We start from the raw sequence: 21,188 nt of genomic DNA on the forward strand, positions 1-21,188 counted from the left end.
AGTAACATTCATAATAACATGTCATATATACATGATGTAAGTATATATGTAGTATCTAGTAACATTCATAATAACATGTAATATATACGTGATGTAAGTATATATGTCATGTAGTAACGTTCATAATAACAAGTAATATATACATGATGTAAGTATATATGTCATGTAGTAACATTCATAATAACATGTAATATATACATGATGTAAGTATATATGTCATGTAGTAACATTCATAATAACATGTAATATATACATGATGTAAGTATATATGTCATGTAGTAGCATTCATAATAACATGTAATATATACATGATGTAAGTATATATGTAGTATCTAGTAACATTCATAATAACATGTCATATATACATGATGTAAGTATATATGTCATGTAGTAACATTCATAATAACATGTAATATATACATGATGTAAGTATATATGTCATGTAGTAACATTCATAATAACATGTAATATATACATGATGTAAGTATATATGTAGTATCTAGTAACATTCATAATAACATGTAATATATACATGATGTAAGTATATATGTCATGTAGTAACATTCATAATAACATGTAATATATACATGATGTAAGTATATATGTCATGTAGTAACATTCATAATAACATGTAATATATACATGATGTAAGTATATATGTAGTATCTAGTAACATTCATAATAACATGTCATATATACATGATGCAAATATATATGTCATGTAGTAACATTCATAACAACACGCAATATTTACATATTTTGTTCATTTTTAAGCATACGGCGGCGTAATAATTTCACAGGTGCATCACAACGTTCACTTTCCCTTCAACAACAACAACAAGACTACTAATCATGGCAGACTTCATGAGAAACAACAAAGACTACTTTGGAACAAATGATCATCCGGAAGTAGCTGTATAGCTAAGTGCTAAGCAAAATATACAATAATACAATCGCGTACTGTACGATGTCTGCTCTCACTGGGATGTTTATATCTTTCCGTTTGGATGACAAATATTCTGATTCAGTTTGATTTCCATTTGGAAGTAGCGGGGAATACTACCGACATGCCAGATTCAGCAGCGCAGTACTAAGCCCCACCACTAGTCCCAGTTCCTAAGGTGTTTTTCCGTGCCCCAGGTTCACACGGCCTGCGTGTCTCGACCCGCCTACCTCAAGTCTGGCGGCACAAAGCTGTCGCTGGTCCACCCCGGGAACTACAGCGTGTCGGTCCGTGCCACGTCCTTGGCGGGGAACGGCTCTTTCACGGAGACCACCCACTTCTTCATGCCCAACAGTAAGGCTGATAAATGTGTCATGATCCTTTTTCTTACCCTGACTTTTGCCACAGAAATGCACCGAATGGCTTTAGCAAGCTTTTCTTCCGCACATAATGTGTGTGTTCATTGCAGAGGACCCTGGCTACCTGGGGGTGGTCATTGGCCCCGTCATCTGCTTCATCCTGTTGTTAGTGGTGGGCTCCGGGGTCTTCATGGTCCTCAGGAAGAAGTAGGTGCAACGCAGCTTTCAGTCCCTCAAGGACAAGTGGGAAGTGGTGTGGTATTTACTGTATGGTGTCACAGGCAAGCAGAGGGACCGACTGGACCTCTTATCGCCTCCTCCAATCCCGAGTACCTCAGCGCCAATGAAGGTAAGAACAGTATCTCACTGCAAACATTTTTTTATGACCAGGGGGCGATGTCATGGAGACGTCAGTGTTGGGGATGGGAACATGAATGTGAGTGAAATGACATACCTGCCAACTACTCCGGTTTTTCCGTAATTAGTACGGTTTTCATCAACCTATTACGGGTTACGGTTGCAGTGATAAAAAATACGTTTTTTCATTAATTAAAAATTTTTTTTTTTTTTAAAGTTCATCCATCCATCTCGATTCAAAACGGATCCCGAAATCAATACTTTTTTTAATAACATTGGATGCCAGTTCTATGATTAACTACATTCCTCCATAAAGTAAATAAACAGCTCTGATAAATTTCTATATTACTTCAAAGAAAACTGGTTTTGTTTAATAAAATGCTTCCCAAACTATTAATAAAGTAAATGTGTACATCAGATATGATTATCTACATCAACTACATGATTTGTCTGAATGTCCGGACAGGACAGATTTGGGGGGGGGAAAAATGTAATGTTTTTTTTTTTTTTTTTTTTAATCTATTAATAATAATTAAAAATAAGAATCACGATTAATCTGAAACACATCTTTTTTTTTGACACCCCTAGTAATAAGTACTGTACAATACTTACAGTACTAGCACTTTTTAGGGCGCAACATAAAACACTCCATAAACCGGGGGTCGGCAACCCGCGGTCTTTAGCGCCGCCCTAGTGGCTCTCTGGAGCTTTTTCAAAAATGTATGAAAAATGGAAAAAGATGAGGGGGGAAGAAAAAAAATATTTTTGGTTTTAATATGGTTTCTGTAGGAGGACAAACATGACACAAACCTCCCTAATTGTTATAAAGCACACTGTTTATATTAAACATTAGAGATGTACGATAATATGGGCCGATAAATGCGCTAAAATGTAGTATCGGAAATTATCGGTATCGTTTTTTTTTTTTATCTGAACCTTTTTTTTTAGTTTTTTTATTAAATCAACATAAGAAACACAAGATGTTTTTATATTGTTTTACTTACTTTTTTATTCAAGAAAATCTTTTTAATTTATTTATCTTATTATATTTTATTAATTTTATTAAAAAGGACCTTATCTTCACCATACCTGGTTGTCCAAATTAGGCATAATAATGTGTTAATTCCACGACTGTATATATCGGTTGATATCGGTATCGGTAATTAAGAGTTGGCCAATATCGGATATCGGCAAAAAAGCCATTATCGGACATCCCTACTTGTAACATTTGCTGTAATAAAAATGTTTGCTGAAAAGCCTCATAAGTGTGAGAGATTTAAGCGTGTGTTGCTGTGTGTGTAGCCTACGTTCCCGACGAGTGGGAGGTCCCCCGGGAGAAGATCGCGGTGCTCCGAGAGCTGGGTCAGGGCTCCTTCGGCATGGTCTACGAAGGACTCGCCAAGGACATCGTCAAAGGCGACCCGGAGACCAGCGTGGCCGTCAAGACGGTCAACGAGTCGGCCAGCCTGCGAGAGAGGATCGAGTTCCTCAACGAGGCTTCCGTCATGAAGGGCTTCAGCTGCCACCATGTGGTAAGTCCCACACCACCTACACTATGTAATCATGATGATGTGGTAGGTCCCACACCACCTACAGTATGTAATCATGATGATGTGGTAGGTCCCACACCACCTACACTATGTAATCATGATGATGTGGTAAGTCCCACACCACCAACAGTATGTAATCATGATGATGTGGTAGGTCCCACACCACCTACAGTATGTAATCATGATGATGTGGTAAGTCCCACACCACCTACAGTATGTAATCATGATGATGTGGTAGGTCCCACACCACCTACAGTGTGTAATCATGATGATGTGGTAAGTCCCACACCACCTACAGTGTGTAATCATGATGATGTGGTAAGTCCCACACCAACTTCAGTATGTAATCATGATGATGTGGTAAGTCCCACACCACCTACAGTATGTAATCATGATGATGTGGTAGGTCCCACACCACCTACAGTATGTAGTGTGTAATCATGATGATGTGGTAGGTCCCACACCACCTACAGTATGTAATCATGATGATGTGGTAGGTCCCACACCACCTACAGTATGTAATCATGATGATGTGGTAGGTCCCACACCACCTACAGTATGTAGTGTGTAATCATGATGATGTGGTAGGTCCCACACCACCTACAGTATGTAATCATGATGATGTGGTAGGTCCCACACCACCTACAGTATGTAATCATGATGATGTGGTAAGTCCCACACCACCTACAGTATGTAATCATGATGATGTGGTAAGTCCCACACCACCTACAGTATGTAATCATGATGATGTGGTAGGTCCCACACCACCTACAGTATGTAGTGTGTAATCATGATGATGTGGTAGGTCCCACACCACCTACAGTATGTAATCATGATGATGTGGTAGGTCCCACCCCACCTATGTAGTGTGTAATCATGATGATGTGGTAGGTCCCACACCACCTACAGTATGTAATCATGATGATGTGGTAGGTCCCACACCACCTACAGTGTGTAATCATGATGATGTGGTAGGTCCCACACCACCTACAGTATGTAATCATGATGATGTGGTAGGTCCCACACCACCTACAGTATGTAGTGTGTAATCATGATGATGTGGTAGGTCCCACACCACCTACAGTATGTAATCATGATGATGTGGTAGGTCCCACACCACCTATGTTGTGTGTAATCATGATGATGTGGTAGGTCCCACACCACCTACAGTATGTAATCATGATGATGTGGTAGGTCCCACACCACCTACAGTATGTAATCATGATGATGTGGTAGGTCCCACACCACCTATGTAGTGTGTAATCATGATGATGTGGTAAGTCCCACACCACCTACAGTATGTAATCATGATGATGTGGTAGGTCCCACACCACCTACAGTATGTAATCATGATGATGTGATAGGTCCCACACCACCTACAGTATGTAATCATGATGATGTGGTAGGTCCCACACCACCTACAGTATGTAATCATGATGATGTGGTAGGTCCCACACCACCTACAGTATGTAATCATGATGATGTGGTAAGTCCCACACCACCTACAGTATGTAATCATGATGATGTGGTAGGTCCCACACCACCTACAGTATGTAATCATGATGATGTGGTAAGTCCCACACCACCTACAGTATGTAATCATGATGATGTGGTAGGTCCCACACCACCTACAGTGTGTAATCATGATGATGTGGTAAGTCCCACACCACCTACAGTGTGTAATCATGATGATGTGGTAAGTCCCACACCAACTTCAGTATGTAATCATGATGATGTGGTAAGTCCCACACCACCTACAGTATGTAATCATGATGATGTGGTAGGTCCCACACCACCTACAGTATGTAGTGTGTAATCATGATGATGTGGTAGGTCCCACACCACCTACAGTATGTAATCATGATGATGTGGTAGGTCCCACACCACCTACAGTATGTAATCATGATGATGTGGTAGGTCCCACACCACCTACAGTATGTAGTGTGTAATCATGATGATGTGGTAGGTCCCACACCACCTACAGTATGTAATCATGATGATGTGGTAGGTCCCACACCACCTACAGTATGTAATCATGATGATGTGGTAAGTCCCACACCACCTACAGTATGTAATCATGATGATGTGGTAAGTCCCACACCACCTACAGTATGTAATCATGATGATGTGGTAGGTCCCACACCACCTACAGTATGTAGTGTGTAATCATGATGATGTGGTAGGTCCCACACCACCTACAGTATGTAATCATGATGATGTGGTAGGTCCCACCCCACCTATGTAGTGTGTAATCATGATGATGTGGTAGGTCCCACACCACCTACAGTATGTAATCATGATGATGTGGTAGGTCCCACACCACCTACAGTGTGTAATCATGATGATGTGGTAGGTCCCACACCACCTACAGTATGTAATCATGATGATGTGGTAGGTCCCACACCACCTACAGTATGTAGTGTGTAATCATGATGATGTGGTAGGTCCCACACCACCTACAGTATGTAATCATGATGATGTGGTAGGTCCCACACCACCTATGTTGTGTGTAATCATGATGATGTGGTAGGTCCCACACCACCTACAGTATGTAATCATGATGATGTGGTAGGTCCCACACCACCTACAGTATGTAATCATGATGATGTGGTAGGTCCCACACCACCTACAGTATGTAATCATGATGATGTGGTAAGTCCCACACCACCTATGTAGTGTGTAATCATGATGATGTGGTAAGTCCCACACCACCTATGTAGTGTGTAATCATGATGATGTGGTAAGTCCCACACCACCTACAGTATGTAGTGTGTAATCATGATGATGTGGTAGGTCCCACACCACCTACAGTACGTAGTGTGTAATCATGATGATGTGGTAGGTCCCACACCACCTACAGTATGTAATCATGATGATGTGGTAGGTCCCACACCACCTACAGTATGTAATCATGATGATGTGGTAGGTCCCACACCACCTACAGTATGTAATCATGATGATGTGGTAGGTCCCACACCACCTACAGTATGTAATCATGATGATGTGGTAGGTCCCACACCACCTACAGTATGTAATCATGATGATGTGGTAAGTCCCACACCATCTACAGTATTTAATCATGATGATGTGGTAGGTCCCACACCACCTACAGTATGTAATCATGATGATGTGGTAAGTCCCACACCACCTACAGTATGTAATCATGATGATGTGGTAGGTCCCACACCACCTATGTTGTGTGTAATCATGATGATGTGGTAAGTCCCACACCACCTACAGTATGTAATCATGATGATGTGGTAGGTCCCACACCACCTATGTAGTTTGTAATCATGATGATGTGGTAGGTCCCACACCACCTACAGTATGTAATCATGATGATGTGGTAAGTCCCACACCACCTACAGTATGTAATCATGATGATGTGGTAGGTCCCACACCACCTACAGTATGTAATCATAATGATGTGGTAAGTCCCACACCACCTACAGTATGTAATCATGATGATGTGGTAAGTCCCACACCACCTACAGTATGTAATCATGATGATGTGGTAAGTCCCACACCACCTACAGTATGTAATCATGATGATGTGGTAAGTCCCACACCACCTACAGTATGTAATCATGATGATGTGGTAGGTCCCACACCACCTATGTAGTGTGTAATCATGATGATGTGGTAGGTCCCACACCACCTACAGTATGTAATCATGATGATGTGGTAGGTCCCACACCACCTACAGTATGTAATCATGATGATGTGGTAAGTCCCACACCACCTATGTAGTGTGTAATCATGATGATGTGGTAAGTCCCACACCACCTATGTAGTGTGTAATCATGATGATGTGGTAAGTCCCACACCACCTACAGTATGTAGTGTGTAATCATGATGATGTGGTAGGTCCCACACCACCTACAGTACGTAGTGTGTAATCATGATGATGTGGTAGGTCCCACACCACCTACAGTATGTAATCATGATGATGTGGTAGGTCCCACACCACCTACAGTATGTAATCATGATGATGTGGTAGGTCCCACACCACCTACAGTATGTAATCATGATGATGTGGTAGGTCCCACACCACCTACAGTATGTAATCATGATGATGTGGTAGGTCCCACACCACCTACAGTATGTAATCATGATGATGTGGTAAGTCCCACACCATCTACAGTATTTAATCATGATGATGTGGTAGGTCCCACACCACCTACAGTATGTAATCATGATGATGTGGTAAGTCCCACACCACCTACAGTATGTAATCATGATGATGTGGTAGGTCCCACACCACCTATGTTGTGTGTAATCATGATGATGTGGTAAGTCCCACACCACCTACAGTATGTAATCATGATGATGTGGTAGGTCCCACACCACCTATGTAGTTTGTAATCATGATGCTGTGGTAGGTCCCACACCACCTACAGTATGTAATCATGATGATGTGGTAAGTCCCACACCACCTACAGTATGTAATCATGATGATGTGGTAGGTCCCACACCACCTACAGTATGTAATCATAATGATGTGGTAAGTCCCACACCACCTACAGTATGTAATCATGATGATGTGGTAAGTCCCACACCACCTACAGTATGTAATCATGATGATGTGGTAAGTCCCACACCACCTACAGTATGTAATCATGATGATGTGGTAAGTCCCACACCACCTACAGTATGTAATCATGATGATGTGGTAGGTCCCACACCACCTATGTAGTGTGTAATCATGATGATGTGGTAGGTCCCACACCACCTACAGTATGTAATCATGATGATGTGGTAGGTCCCACACCACCTACAGTATGTAGTGTGTAATCATGATGATGTGGTAAGTCCCACACCACGTGTGGAATACTATGTTGTGTGATTATTATGTATTATACTGTAATATTATGTATAATGATTTAGTATTATGTGTAGTACTATAGTATTATTATGTTTAATAATATAGTATTATGTGTAATAATATAGTATTATAATGTGTAATACTATAGTATTATTATGTATAATAATCTAGTATTATGTATTATACTGTAGTATTATGTATAATGATTTAGTATTATGTGTAGTACTATAGTATTATTATCTTTAATAATATAGTATGTGTAATAATATAGTATTATAATGTGTAATACTATAGTATTATTATGTATAATAATCTAGTATTATGTATAATGATTTAGTATTATGTGTAATACTATAGTATTATTATGTACAATAATATAATATTATGTGTAATACTGTAGTATTATTATGTATAATATAGTATTTTTATTATACTGTATTATGTATAATAATATAGTATTATGTGTAATACTATATTATTATTATGTATAATAATCTAGTATTATTATGTATTATACTGTAGTATTATTATCTATAATAATATAGTATGCATTGTACTGTAGTATTATGTATAATAATATTGTATTATTTTGTATAATAATATAGTATAATGTGTAATACTATATTATTATTATGTATAATAATATAGTATTATTATGTATAATAATATAGTATAATGTGTAATACTATATTATTATTATGTATAATAATCTAGTATTATTATGTATAATAATATTGTATTATTATGTATAATAATATAGTATAATGTGTAATACTATATTATTATTATGTATAATAATCTAGTATTATTATGTATAATAATCCAGTATTATTATGTATAATAATATAGTATGCATTGTACTGTAGTAATATGTATAATTATATAGTATTGTTATGTATTGTACTGTAGTATTATGTATAATAATATTGTGTTATTATGTGTAATACTATAGTATTATTATGGATACTAGTATTATTTATTATACTGTAGTATTAACATGTATAATAATATAGTGTTATGTGTAATACTATAGTTATATTATGTATAATAATATAGTATTATGTGTAAATTATAGTATTATTATGTATTATACTCTAGTATTATGTATTGTACTGTAGTATTATGTATAATAATATAGTATTATGATGTATTTTACTGTAGTATTATGTATAATAATATAGTATTATTATGTATTCTACTGTAGTATTTTTATGTATTCTACTGTAGTATTATTATGTATAATAATATAGTATTATGTATTGTACTGTAGTATTATGTATAATGATATAGTATTATGATGTATTGTACTGTAGTATTATGTATAATAATATAGTATTATTATGTATGGTATAGTATTTTTATTATACTGTATTATGTATAATAATATAGTATTATGTGTAATACTATAGTAATATTATGTATAATAATATAGTATAATGTGTAATATTATGTATAATAATCTAGTATTATTATGTATTATACTGTAGTATTATTATGTATAATAATATAGTATGCATTGTACTGTAGTATTATATATAATAATATAGTATTAATATATGTATTGTACTGTCGTATTATGTATAATAATATTGTGTTATTATGTGTAATACTATAGTATTATTATGGATACTAGTATTATTTATTATACTGTAGTATTAACATGTATAATAATATAGTGTTGTGTAATACTATAGTTATATTATGTATAATAATATAGTATTATGTGTAAATTATAGTATTATTATGTATTATACTCTAGTATTATGTATTGTACTGTAGTATTATGTATAATAATATAGTATTATGATGTATTGTACTGTAGTATTATGTATAATAGTATAGTATTATGTGTAATACCATAGTATTATTATGTATAATAGTATTATTTATTATACATTATGTATTGTACTGTAGTATTATGTATAGTAATATAGTATTATTATGTATTCTACTGTAGTATTTTTATGTATTCTACTGTAGTATTATTATGTATAATAATATAGTATTATGTATTGTACTGTAGTATTATGTATTGTAATGTAGTATTATTATGTATTGTACTGTAGTATTATTATGTATAATATAGTATCATTATCTATCATACTGTAGTATTATGTATAATAATATAGTATTATTATGTATTATACTGTAGTATTATGTATAATACTATAGTATTGTAGTATTATTATTTATAATAGGAACCACAGAGACCAGCTTGTTAAAAGAGACACGCTTTGAGAAGGCAATGAACGTTTTTTGTTGTCCATTGATATCACACTCACAAGCTGATATCACGCTAACAGGCTGATACCAGACTTATGGACTGATATCACACTTGTGTCCGCAGAGACAAAGAGTGTCGTTTTTTTAAATTCCGCTATAGATAGCTCCAAAAGCACATTTGGATTAAGTATGCTTGGCAGAAAACACAAAAATGTCAAGTAAGGCTTCACTCTTTCAAAATGTGTTAGCTCGATGCTAATTTACATTGGATTTGCCTTAGACAGGCTACTATTAGCATTAGTGATTTTACATGGTGGTTTCAACACCTCCAAATTTGGGTAATGAAAACTACAACTAAGATGACACCGCTGGTGTGTAATAAGTACAATACTTACAGTATAAACACGTTGTAGGGCGCAACATAGCCTATACAGTACTGCCATCTAATGTCTTGGAAGTGCAACTGCTTTGCAAATGTCATCAAGAAACAAGATATAACAATTGGACAGGACAGTTGCATTTTGTTTATTAACACACACCAAAGTACCAAGGATTGCTACGGTTGAGTACCAGGAGTTTAAACGTCATCTAACTCCTGCTCCTCCGTCACTTTCTTCTCCCGACAGGTACGCCTCCTAGGTGTGGTGTCCAAGGGTCAGCCCACCCTGGTCGTGATGGAGCTGATGACGCACGGCGACCTAAAGAGCTACCTGCGAGGCCTCAGGCCAGATTCAGAGGTAGGAAGTGTTCAAAAACAAGAAAAAAAAATACAAAAATGAGGGGTATTTTATTTGAACTAAGCAAAATTATCTGCCAATAGAACAAGAAAATTTGGCTTGTCAAGACTTTCCAAAACAAGTAAAATTAAAGCTGCAAGCAGCATTGGTCGGGCCCGCGTATTTGGCAGGTGCTAGTCCTAAGTGTCCCAATACTTTTGTCCAGTGTTAGTCCTAAGTGTCCCAATACATTAGTCCAGTTGTAGTCCTAAGTGTCCCAATACTTTTGTCAAATTTAGTCCTAAGTGTCCCAATACTTTTGTCCAGTTTAAGCATAAGTGTCCCAATACTTTTGTCCAGTGGTAGTCCTAAGTGTCCCAATACTTTTGTCAAGTTTTAGTCCCAAGTGTCCCAATACGTTTGTCCAGTGTAAGTGTCCTAATACTTTTGTCCAGTGGTAGTCTTAAGTGTCCCAATACTTTAGTCTACTTTTGGTGCGAAGTGCCCCAATACTTTTGTCCAGAATACGTCGTAAGTGTCCCAATACTTTTGTCCAGTTTTAGTCTTAAGTGTCCCAATACTTATGTCAAGTTGTAGTCAAGTGTCCCAATACTTTTGTCCAGTGTAAGTGTCCAAATACTTTTGTCCAGTGTAAGCGTCCCAATACTTTTGTCCAGTGGTAGTCCCAAGTGGCCCAATACTTTTGTCAAGTGTTAGTCCTAAGTGTCCCAATATTTATGTCCAGGTGTAGTCGTAAGTGCCCAAAACTTTTGTCAAGTTTTAGTCCCAAGTGTCCCAATACTTTTGTCAAGTTTTAGTCCCAAGTGTCCCAAAACTTTTGGCCAGTTTTAGTCCTAAGTGTCCCAATACTTTTGTCCAGTGTTAGTCCTAAGTGTCCCAATACATTAGTCCAGTTGTAGTTGTAAGTGTCCCAATACTTTTGTCAAGTGTTAGTCCTAAGTGTCCCAATATTTTTGTCCAGGTGTAGTCGTAAGTGCCCAAAACTTTTGTCAAGTTTTAGTCCCAAGTGTCCCAAAACTTTTGGCCAGTTTTAGTCCTAAGTGTCCCACTACTTTTGTCCAGTGTTAGTCCTAAGTGTCCCAATACATTAGTCCAGTTCTATTTGTAAGTGTCCCAATACTTTTGTCAAATTTAGTCCTAAGTGTCCCAATACTTTTGTCCAGTTTAAGCGTAAGTGTCCCAATACTTTTGTCCAGTGGTAGTCCTAAGTGTCCCAATACTTTTGGCAAGTTTTAGTCCCAAGTGTCCCAATACTTTTGTTAAGCTTTAGTCCCAAGTGTCCCAATACTTTTGTCCAGTTGTCGTCCTAAGTGTTCCAATACTTTTGTCCGGTGGTAGTCATAAGTGTCCCAAGACTTTTGTCTAGTGTACCTACCTTGTCTGCATTGTGTGGGCACGTTGGTGCTTCCTGCTTTTAAGCAGCCATCTTAAAAAAAACAGCAGCGCAGCAGCATCAGCGCAGCGGGTCTTTGAAGGGTCATAAAATCAAAACCGGAGCAGTTATACACAAGAGTTCAATCTCTCTCCTGTGTTAGTTTGAAGGCGAAACGACAAACGCGCTCAGAGGAGATAGTTTTTGAAGGAAGGTGACCGGTTTTTACAAAAAATTTGTTCTGAAGGGGGAATAGCAAACTTCCTGTTGATTTTTGTTGGGGGTTGTCAATTTATGAAATGTAGGTCTAAGTGAGACCTACATAGAGGTTTTTGTTTCATGTCTCTCCGACCTTCCCAGTGGGAGTTACAGGCAGTTTTGTCATTTTTTTTCATCCCGAGGAGCAGTTTTTTGTGCGTTTCATTAAAAAATTGCGCTAGAGCACAATTTTGAGATTTGGGGTTAGGTTTTTTTATTAGATCGCAATTTTTGCCAGTCCTGATGTGTGTGTTCAGTTTGGTGAGTTTTGAAGCATGTTAAGGGGGTCAAATTACAGCTCAAAGAGGCAAAAGTGACTGTTTTTAGTACTTTTTTGTCTTGAAGGGGGAATTGCCAACTTCCTGTTGATTTTTGCCCGAGGAAATTAATTAATGAAAAGTAGGTCTAAGTAAGACCTACATAGAGGTTTTTGTTTCATGTCTCTACAACATTCGTACTGGGAGTTATAAGCAGTTTTCTTTCTAGGGGGCGCTAGAGCGCAATTTTGAGTTTTGGGGTTAGGTTTTTTTTACCAAAGAGTTTTGTTCGCGTTTTTTTATGTGTGCGTCAAATTTGGTGAGTTTTGAAGCATGTTAAGAGGGTCAAAGTACAGCGCAAAGCTGCGGAAGAATAATAATAATAAAACCTTACAAATTCAATAGGTCCTTATGTCCCATTGCAATGGGCCATGCGGGCCCTAAAAAATACAAAAATGAGGGGTATTTTATTTGAACTAAGCAAAATTATCTGCCAATAGAACAAGAACATTTGGCTTGTCAAGACTTTCCAAAACAAGTCAAATTAGCTAACCTCAATGAACCCCAAAATAGCTTAAAATAAGTATATTCTCACTAATAACAACTGCACTTTTCTTGATAGAAAAAATATATATATTTTTGCTCAATATGTTGAAAAATATTCTTAAATGAAGTAAATGCTAGTGCCATTATCTTGACATAATGATATGCATTACATTTCTTGAAAGCCCATCCATCCATCCATCTTCTTCCGCTTATCCGAGGTCGGGTCGCGGGGGCAGCAGCCTAAGCAGGGAAGCCCAGACTTCCCTCTCCCCAGCCACTTCGTCCAGCTCTTCCTGTGGAACCCCGAGGCGTTCCCAGGCATAGAGACATAGTCTTCCCAACGTGTCCTGGGTCTTCCCCGCGGCCTCCTACCGGTCGGACGTGCCCGAAACACCTTCCTAGGGAGGCGTTCGGGTGGCATCCTGACCAGATGCCCGAACCACCTCATCTGGCTCCTCTCCATGTGGAGGAGCAGCGGCTTTACTTTGAGCTCCCCCCGAATGACAGAGCTTCTCACCCTATCTCTAAGGGAGAGTCCCGCCACTCGGCGGAGGAAACTCATTTCGGCCGCTTGTACCCGTGATCTTGTCCTTTCGGTCATGACCCAAAGCTCATGACCATAGGTGAGGATGGGAACGTAGATCGACCGGTAAATTGAGAGCTTTGCCTTCCGGCTCAGCTCCTTCTTCACCACAACGGATCGATACAGCGTCCGCATTACTGAAGACGCCGCACCGATCCGCCTGTCGATCTCACGATCCACTCTTCCCTCACTCGTGAACAAGACTCCGAGGTACTTGAACTCCTCCACTTGGGGCAAGATCTCCTCCCCAACCCGGAGATGGCACTCCACCCTTTTCCGGGCGAGAACCATGGACTCGGACTTGGAGGTGCTGATTCCCATCCCAGTCGCTTCACACTCGGCTGCGAACCGATCCAGCGAGAGCTGAAGATCTTGGCCGGAGGAAGCCATCAGGACCACATCATCTGCAAATAGTAGAGACCTAATCCTGCAGCCACCAAACCAGATCCCCTCAACGCCTTGACTGCGCCTAGAAATTCTGTCCATAAAGGTTATGAACAGAATCGGTGACAAAGGGCAGCCTTGGCGGAGTCCAACCCTCACTGGAAACGTGTCCGACTTATTCCCGGCAATGCGGACCAAGCTCTGACACTGATCATACAGGGAGCGAACTGCCACAATAAGACAGTCCGTTACCCCATACTCTCTGAGCACTCCCCACAGGACTTCCCGGGATACACGATCGAATGCCTTCTCCAAGTCCACAAAACACATGTAGACTGGTTGGGCAAACTCCCATGCACCCTCAAGGACCCTGCCCAGAGTATAGAGCTGGTCCACAGTTCCACGACCAGGACGAAAACCACACTGTTCCTCCTGAATCCGAGGTTCGACTATCCGGCGTAGCCTCCTCTCCAGTACACCTGAATCGACCTTACCGGGAAGGCTGAGGAGTGTGATCCCACGATAGTTAGAACACACCCTCCGGTTCCCCTTCTTAAAGAGAGGAACCACCACCCCGGTCTGCCAATCCAGAGGTACCGCCCCCGATGTCCACGCGATGTTGCAGAGTCTTGTCAACCAAGACAGCCCCACAACATCCAGAGCCTTAAGGAACTCCGGGCGGATCTCATCCACCCCCGGGGCCTTGCCACCGAGGAGCTTTTTAACTACCTCGGCTACCTCTTGAAAGCAGCAAACTTATACTAAAAACTAATTTATTGTTCTTAATGGAAAGGCAACAAGGCAACCGCTTGTTACTCTCGGGGTCTCCTAGCCGCTCAGGCAAATCATATTGTCTAAAAATGCATTTTTCCATGGATAACATGACATCATCGCGCCAAGTGCGTGCTCTTTCAGTCAATTAGTGCACATATATACAGCCCGGCCCCCGGCCAAAATTGTTTTAATTGTAATTTTGAGGAATTTATCTGAATGTGCATGAACTATTTCTGTTCAAAATTGTTAGAAATGTTAAATGTTTAAATATTAACTGTCAGTTCACTGTACTGTGCCAACTGTACTACTATATGAGTACCTATTTTCTATTGTTTCATTGAAAATAAAACAGCAAAGTCCATTTGGCTGTCATCTGTTTTAATTATGAGCAGTGTTGGGACTAACGCGTTACAAAGTAACGCGTTACTGTAACGCCGTTAGTTTCGGCGGTAACTAGTAATCTAACGCGTTATTTTTTATATTCAGTAACTCAGTTACCGTTACTACATGATGCGTTACTGCGTTATTTTACGGTATTTTTTATGTACCGTATTTTCCGCACTATAAGGCGCACCGGATTATTAGCCGCACCTTCAATGAATTACATATTTCATAACTTTGTCCACCAATAAGCCGCCCCGGATTATAAGCCGCGCCTACGCTGCGCTAAAGGGAATGTCAAAAAAACAGTCAGATAGTTCAGTCAAACTTTAATAATATATTGAAAACCAGCGTTCTAACAACTCTGTCCCAAAATGTACGCAAATGTGCAATCACAAACATAGTAAAATTCAAAATGGTGTAGAGCAATAAATAGCAACATAATGTTGCTCGAACGTTAATGTCACAACACACAAAATAAACATAGCGCTCACCTTCTGAAGTTATTCTTCATTCGTAAATCCTTCGAATTCTTCGTCTTCGGTGTCCGAATTGAAAAGTTGCGCAAGCGTGGTATCCAAAATGGCCGGTTCCGTCTCGTCGAAGTCATCGGAGTCAGTGTCGCTGTTGTTCTGTGAATCCTGCCTTCCGGAAAGCTCGGACCACAGTTGTGACCGAAATATCTGCCCAGGCATTTACGATCCACTGGCAAATGTTGGCGTATGTCGTCCGGCGCTGTCTGCCCGTCTTAGTGAAGGTGTGTTCGCCTTCGGAGCTGTGTGAAAAAAGCCACCCGGCCTCTTCGCGTAAACTTCCCTTAACCACTCGCTCATCTTTTCTTCATCCATCCATCCCTTCGAGTTAGCTTTTATGATGACGCCGGCTGGAAAGGTCTCTTTTGGCAAGGTCTTCCTTTTGAATATCACCATGGGTGGAAGTTTCTGGCCATTAGCATGGCAAGCTAGAACCACAGTGAAGGATGACTTCTCATTCCCTGTGGTGCGAATATTCACCGTACGTGCTCCCGTTCCACAGTGCGGTTCACAGGAATATCAGTTGCTGTGAAATACGGTAGTAATCCGTGTGCGGATGGAGAGATTGCGTCTTTTTATGAACCGGATCCTTGTCGCTAAGTAGGAGCCATTTTGTGGTCTTTACAGATGTAAACAGGAAATGAAACGTACGGTGATATCCGCGCGTTTTTTCTTCTTCTTCCGGGGGCGGGTGGTTGCTTACAGTAGAAGAAGAAGCGCTTCCTGTTCTATGGGGGCGGGTGCTTTCCTTGGCGGTTGCTTGCGTAGAAGAAGAAGCGCTTCCTGTTCTACCGGGAAAAAAGATGGCGGCTGTTTACCGAAGTTGCGAGATCGAAACTTTATGAAAATGAATCGTAATAAAGCGCACCGGGTTATGAGGCGCACTGTCAGCATTTGAGAAAATTTGTGGTTTTTAGGTGCGCCTTATAGTGCGGAAAATACGGTAGTATCGGCTAGAAACTGAGGATCTGAGTGTGTTTTATTCCAGCGAAGCAGAGACGTGCTTCTGATTCTTCCTCTGCGCTCTCTGTGTGTGTGTGTGTGTGTGTGTGTCAGGGTGTGGGAATGGGAGGGGAGGGGAGGGGGGTGCGCAATACAACGTAAACCGTTGGCCAACCAAAAAGTAACCACAGAACACTATACGACTATACGGTCTAGTGTTCTGTGGTTACTTTTTGGTTGGCCAAGCGGACGTGACGACAGGCTGTCCTCACTCAGATCCGCACGGACCGGGAGGGGGCGTGCCTTAAGTCCGGCTGGAAATCGGGAGAAATTTGGGGAATGGTTGTCCCAGGGGAGAGGCACTGAAATTCGGGAGGGTTGGCAAGTATGAGATATTCTCACTTCTTTTCTTTTGTCGAGCACAAAGAAAATAACATTTTATTTAAATGTAAGTTGTGTCTTGGATCAAAGATCCCGTCTACTGCCCAAAACAACAATTCAAATCTGCCTGGTTAGGCTCTGTGTATGTCACGTGTGCCTTCCTTAGGTGAAGCCAGCTTTACAGCTATGTTGATTGATTGATTGATTGATTGAAACTTTTATTAGTAGATTCCGTACAATTGACCACTAAATGGTAACACCCAAATACGTTTTTTAACTTGTTTAAGTCGGGGTCCACTTAAATGGATTCATGATACAGATATATACTATCAAATATAAACTAACATCATAATACAGTCATCACACAAGATAATCATCAGGGTATATACAGGTAAAAGCCAGTAAATTAGAATATTTTTAAAAACTTGATTTATTTCAGTAATTGCATTCAAAAGGTGTAACTTGTACATTATATTTATTCATTGCACACAGACTGATGCATTCAAATGTTTATTTCATTTAATTTTGATGATTTGAAGTGGCAACAAATGAAAATCCAAAATTCCGTGTGTCACAAAATTAGAATATTACTTAAGGCTAATACAAAAAAGGGATTTTTAGAAATGTTGGCCAACTGAAAAGTATGAAAATGAAAAATATGAGCATGTACAATACTCAATACTTGGTTGGAGCTCCTTTTGCCTCAATTACTGCGTTAATGCGGCGTGGCATGGAGTCAATGAGTTTCTGGCACTGCTCAGGTGTTATGAGAGCCCAGGTTGCTCTGATAGTGGCCTTCAACTCTTCTGCGTTTTTGGGTCTGGCATTCTGCATCTTCCTTTTCACAATACCCCACAGATTTTCTATGGGGCTAAGGTCAGGGGAGTTGGCGGGCCAATTTAGAACAGAAATACCATGGTTCGTAAACCAGGCACGGGTAGATTTTGCGCTGTGTGCAGGCGCCAAGTCCTGTTGGAACTTGAAATCTCCATCTCCATAGAGCAGGTCAGCAGCAGGAAGCATGAAGTGCTCTAAAACTTGCTGGTAGATGGCTGCGTTGACCCTGGATCTCAGGAAACAGAGTGGACCGACACCAGCAGATGACATGGCACCCCAAACCATCACTGATGGTGGAAACTTTACACTAGACTTCAGGCAACATGGATCCTGTGCCTCTCCTGTCTTCCTCCAGACTCTGGGACCTCGATTTCCAAAGGAAATGCAAAATTTGCATGGTTGGGTGATGGTTTGGGGTGCCATGTCATCTGCTGGTGTCGGTCCACTCTGTTTCCTGAGATCCAGGGTCAACGCAGCCGTCTACCAGCAAGTTTTAGAGCACTTCATGCTTCCTGCTGCTGACCTGCTCTATGGAGATGGAGATTTCAAGTTCCAACAGGACTTGGCGCCTGCACACAGCGCAAAATCTACCCGTGCCTGGTTTACGGACCATGGTATTTCTGTTCTAAATTGGCCCGCCAACTCCCCTGACCTTAGCCCCATAGAAAATCTGTGGGGTATTGTGAAAAGGAAGATGCAGAATGCCAGACCCAAAAACGCAGAAGAGTTGAAGGCCACTATCAGAGCAACCTGGGCTCTCATAACACCTGAGCAGTGCCAGAAACTCATCGACTCCATGCCACGCCGCATTAACGCAGTAATTGAGGCAAAAGGAGCTCCAACCAAGTATTGAGTATTGTACATGCTCATATTTTTCATTTTCATACTTTTCAGTTGGCCAACATTTCTAAAAATCCCTTTTTTGTATTAGCCTTAAGTAATATTCTAATTTTGTGACACACGGAATTTTGGATTTTCATTTGTTGCCACTTCAAATCATCAAAATTAAATGAAATAAACATTTGAATGCATCAGTCTGTGTGCAATGAATAAATATAATGTACAAGTTACACCTTTTGAATGCAATTACTGAAATAAATCAAGTTTTTCAAAATATTCTAATTTACTGGCTTTTACCTGTACATCGAATTATTTACATTATTTACAATCCGGGGTGTGGGATATGGAGGGGGGGGGTTAGGTTTGGTTGGTATCAACACTTCAGTCATCAACAATTGCATCATCAGAGAAATGGACATTGAAACAGTGTAGGACTGACTTGGTAGGATATGTACAGCAAGTAGTGGACACAGAGAGAGAGAGATCAGAAAGTATAAGAAAAAGTGTCTACATTTGATTATTTACAATCCGAAGAGGTATTATGTGGAAGGGAGGGTGTTTGTTTAAGGTTGTAGTTGCCTGGAGGTGTTCTTTTAGTGCGGTTTTGAAGGAGGATAGAGATGCCCTTTCTTTTACACCTGTTGGGAGTGCATTCCATATTGAAGTGGCATAGAAAGAGAATGAGTTAAGACCTTTGTTAGTTCGGAATCTGGGTTTAACGTTGTTAGTATTAGTGTTATTATGCTGTTTGTTACTTATGTATGTTATGTTGCAGCTACCGTATTTTCCGCACTATAAGGCGCACCTAAAAACCACAAATTTTCTCAAAAGCTGACAGTGCGCCTTATAACCCGGTGCGCTTTATATATGGATAAATATTAAGATTCATTTTCATAAAGTTTAGGTCTCGCAACTACGGTAAACAGCCGCCATCTTTTTCCCCCGTAGAAGAAGCGCGCGGTGCATGCTGGGATATGTGACGTTTCATTTCCATTTGTGTGTTTATGTAAAGACCCCAAAATGGCTCCTATTAAGTGTGTTGTCTGTCTAATTATAAATAATGCAGACGAGGCGTGTTAACTGAGTTCTCAACGTTTACTCACAGCGTGCTCATAACCACATTCTAACTGCCAGCATACAACGCTTCTCAGGGCTACCGCGCATGCTCGTAACTATCGTTGCATGCTGGGTAGTGTAGTTGTTATATTTGCTAGCTCATAACAGCACATTGAGAGACACGCTTACGCGCTTAATTCAATACTCGCCGTCATTCCGGGTGGATTGACAAAAGACCTCCAGCCGCTAGATATTGGTGTCAACAGGGCATTCGAAGCTAGACTGCTAACTGCGTGGGAACAATGGATGACAGAAGGCGAACACACCTTCACTAAGACGAGGAGGCAGCGCCAGACGACGCCAACATCTGCCAGTGGATCGTAAATTTGCCCAACTTTTCACTTCGGACACCGAAGACGAAGGATTTATGAATGAAGAATAACTTCAGAAAGTGAGCGCTATGTTTATTTTGTGTGTTGTGACATTAACGTTCGAGCAACATTATGTTGCTATTGCTCTGCACTATTTTGAATTTTACTATGTTTGTGATTGCACATTTGCGTACATTTTGGGAGTGAACAAAGTTGTTAGAACGCTGGTTTTTAATATATTATTAAAGTTTGACTGACCTATCTGACTGTTTTTTTGACATTCCCTTTAGCGCAGCGTAGGCGCGGCTTATAGTCCGGGGCGGCTTATTGGTGGACAAAGTTATGAAATATGCCATTCATTGAAGGTGCGGCTAATAATCCGGTGCGCCTTATAGTGCGGAAAATACGGTATTTAAAATAGTTTTGTCAATTTGTTGTGGCCTGAAATAAATTGGCCCTTTGAAACATATCTTTGTCTTTGTGTGTTGTATGTAGAGCACATTGCTTAGCAGAGTTCAGTGATGCAAATGCATGTCAAGTTGATCAACAGATTGTATTATTCTCCAGTGCAATAACAGTACTGAAATGAAGGCTAAAAGGGCATTAATGGGAGCTTTAAAGTAACTAAATAGTTACTTTTCACAGTAACGCATTACTTTTTGGTGTAAGTAACTGAGTT

The 21,188-nt window shown here is 39.9% G+C and overlaps 1 protein-coding gene across 1 annotated transcript in view; it reads left to right on the forward strand.

The window, feature by feature from the left end:
* Positions 1-21,188, forward strand: part of insrb (insulin receptor b) — a 297,078-nt gene that overhangs the window by 263,703 nt on the left and 12,187 nt on the right. Inside the window, exons 15-19 of the mRNA XM_061976197.2 lie at positions 1,141-1,297; positions 1,413-1,509; positions 1,584-1,651; positions 2,962-3,191; positions 10,884-10,994. Of these exons, the coding sequence (XP_061832181.1) occupies positions 1,141-1,297; positions 1,413-1,509; positions 1,584-1,651; positions 2,962-3,191; positions 10,884-10,994 (663 nt within the window). The remainder of the gene's footprint in view (positions 1-1,140; positions 1,298-1,412; positions 1,510-1,583; positions 1,652-2,961; positions 3,192-10,883; positions 10,995-21,188) is intronic.

This window comes from Nerophis lumbriciformis, linkage group LG14, assembly GCF_033978685.3.
Source record: "Nerophis lumbriciformis linkage group LG14, RoL_Nlum_v2.1, whole genome shotgun sequence".
NCBI classification, from domain to species: domain Eukaryota; kingdom Metazoa; phylum Chordata; class Actinopteri; order Syngnathiformes; family Syngnathidae; genus Nerophis; species Nerophis lumbriciformis.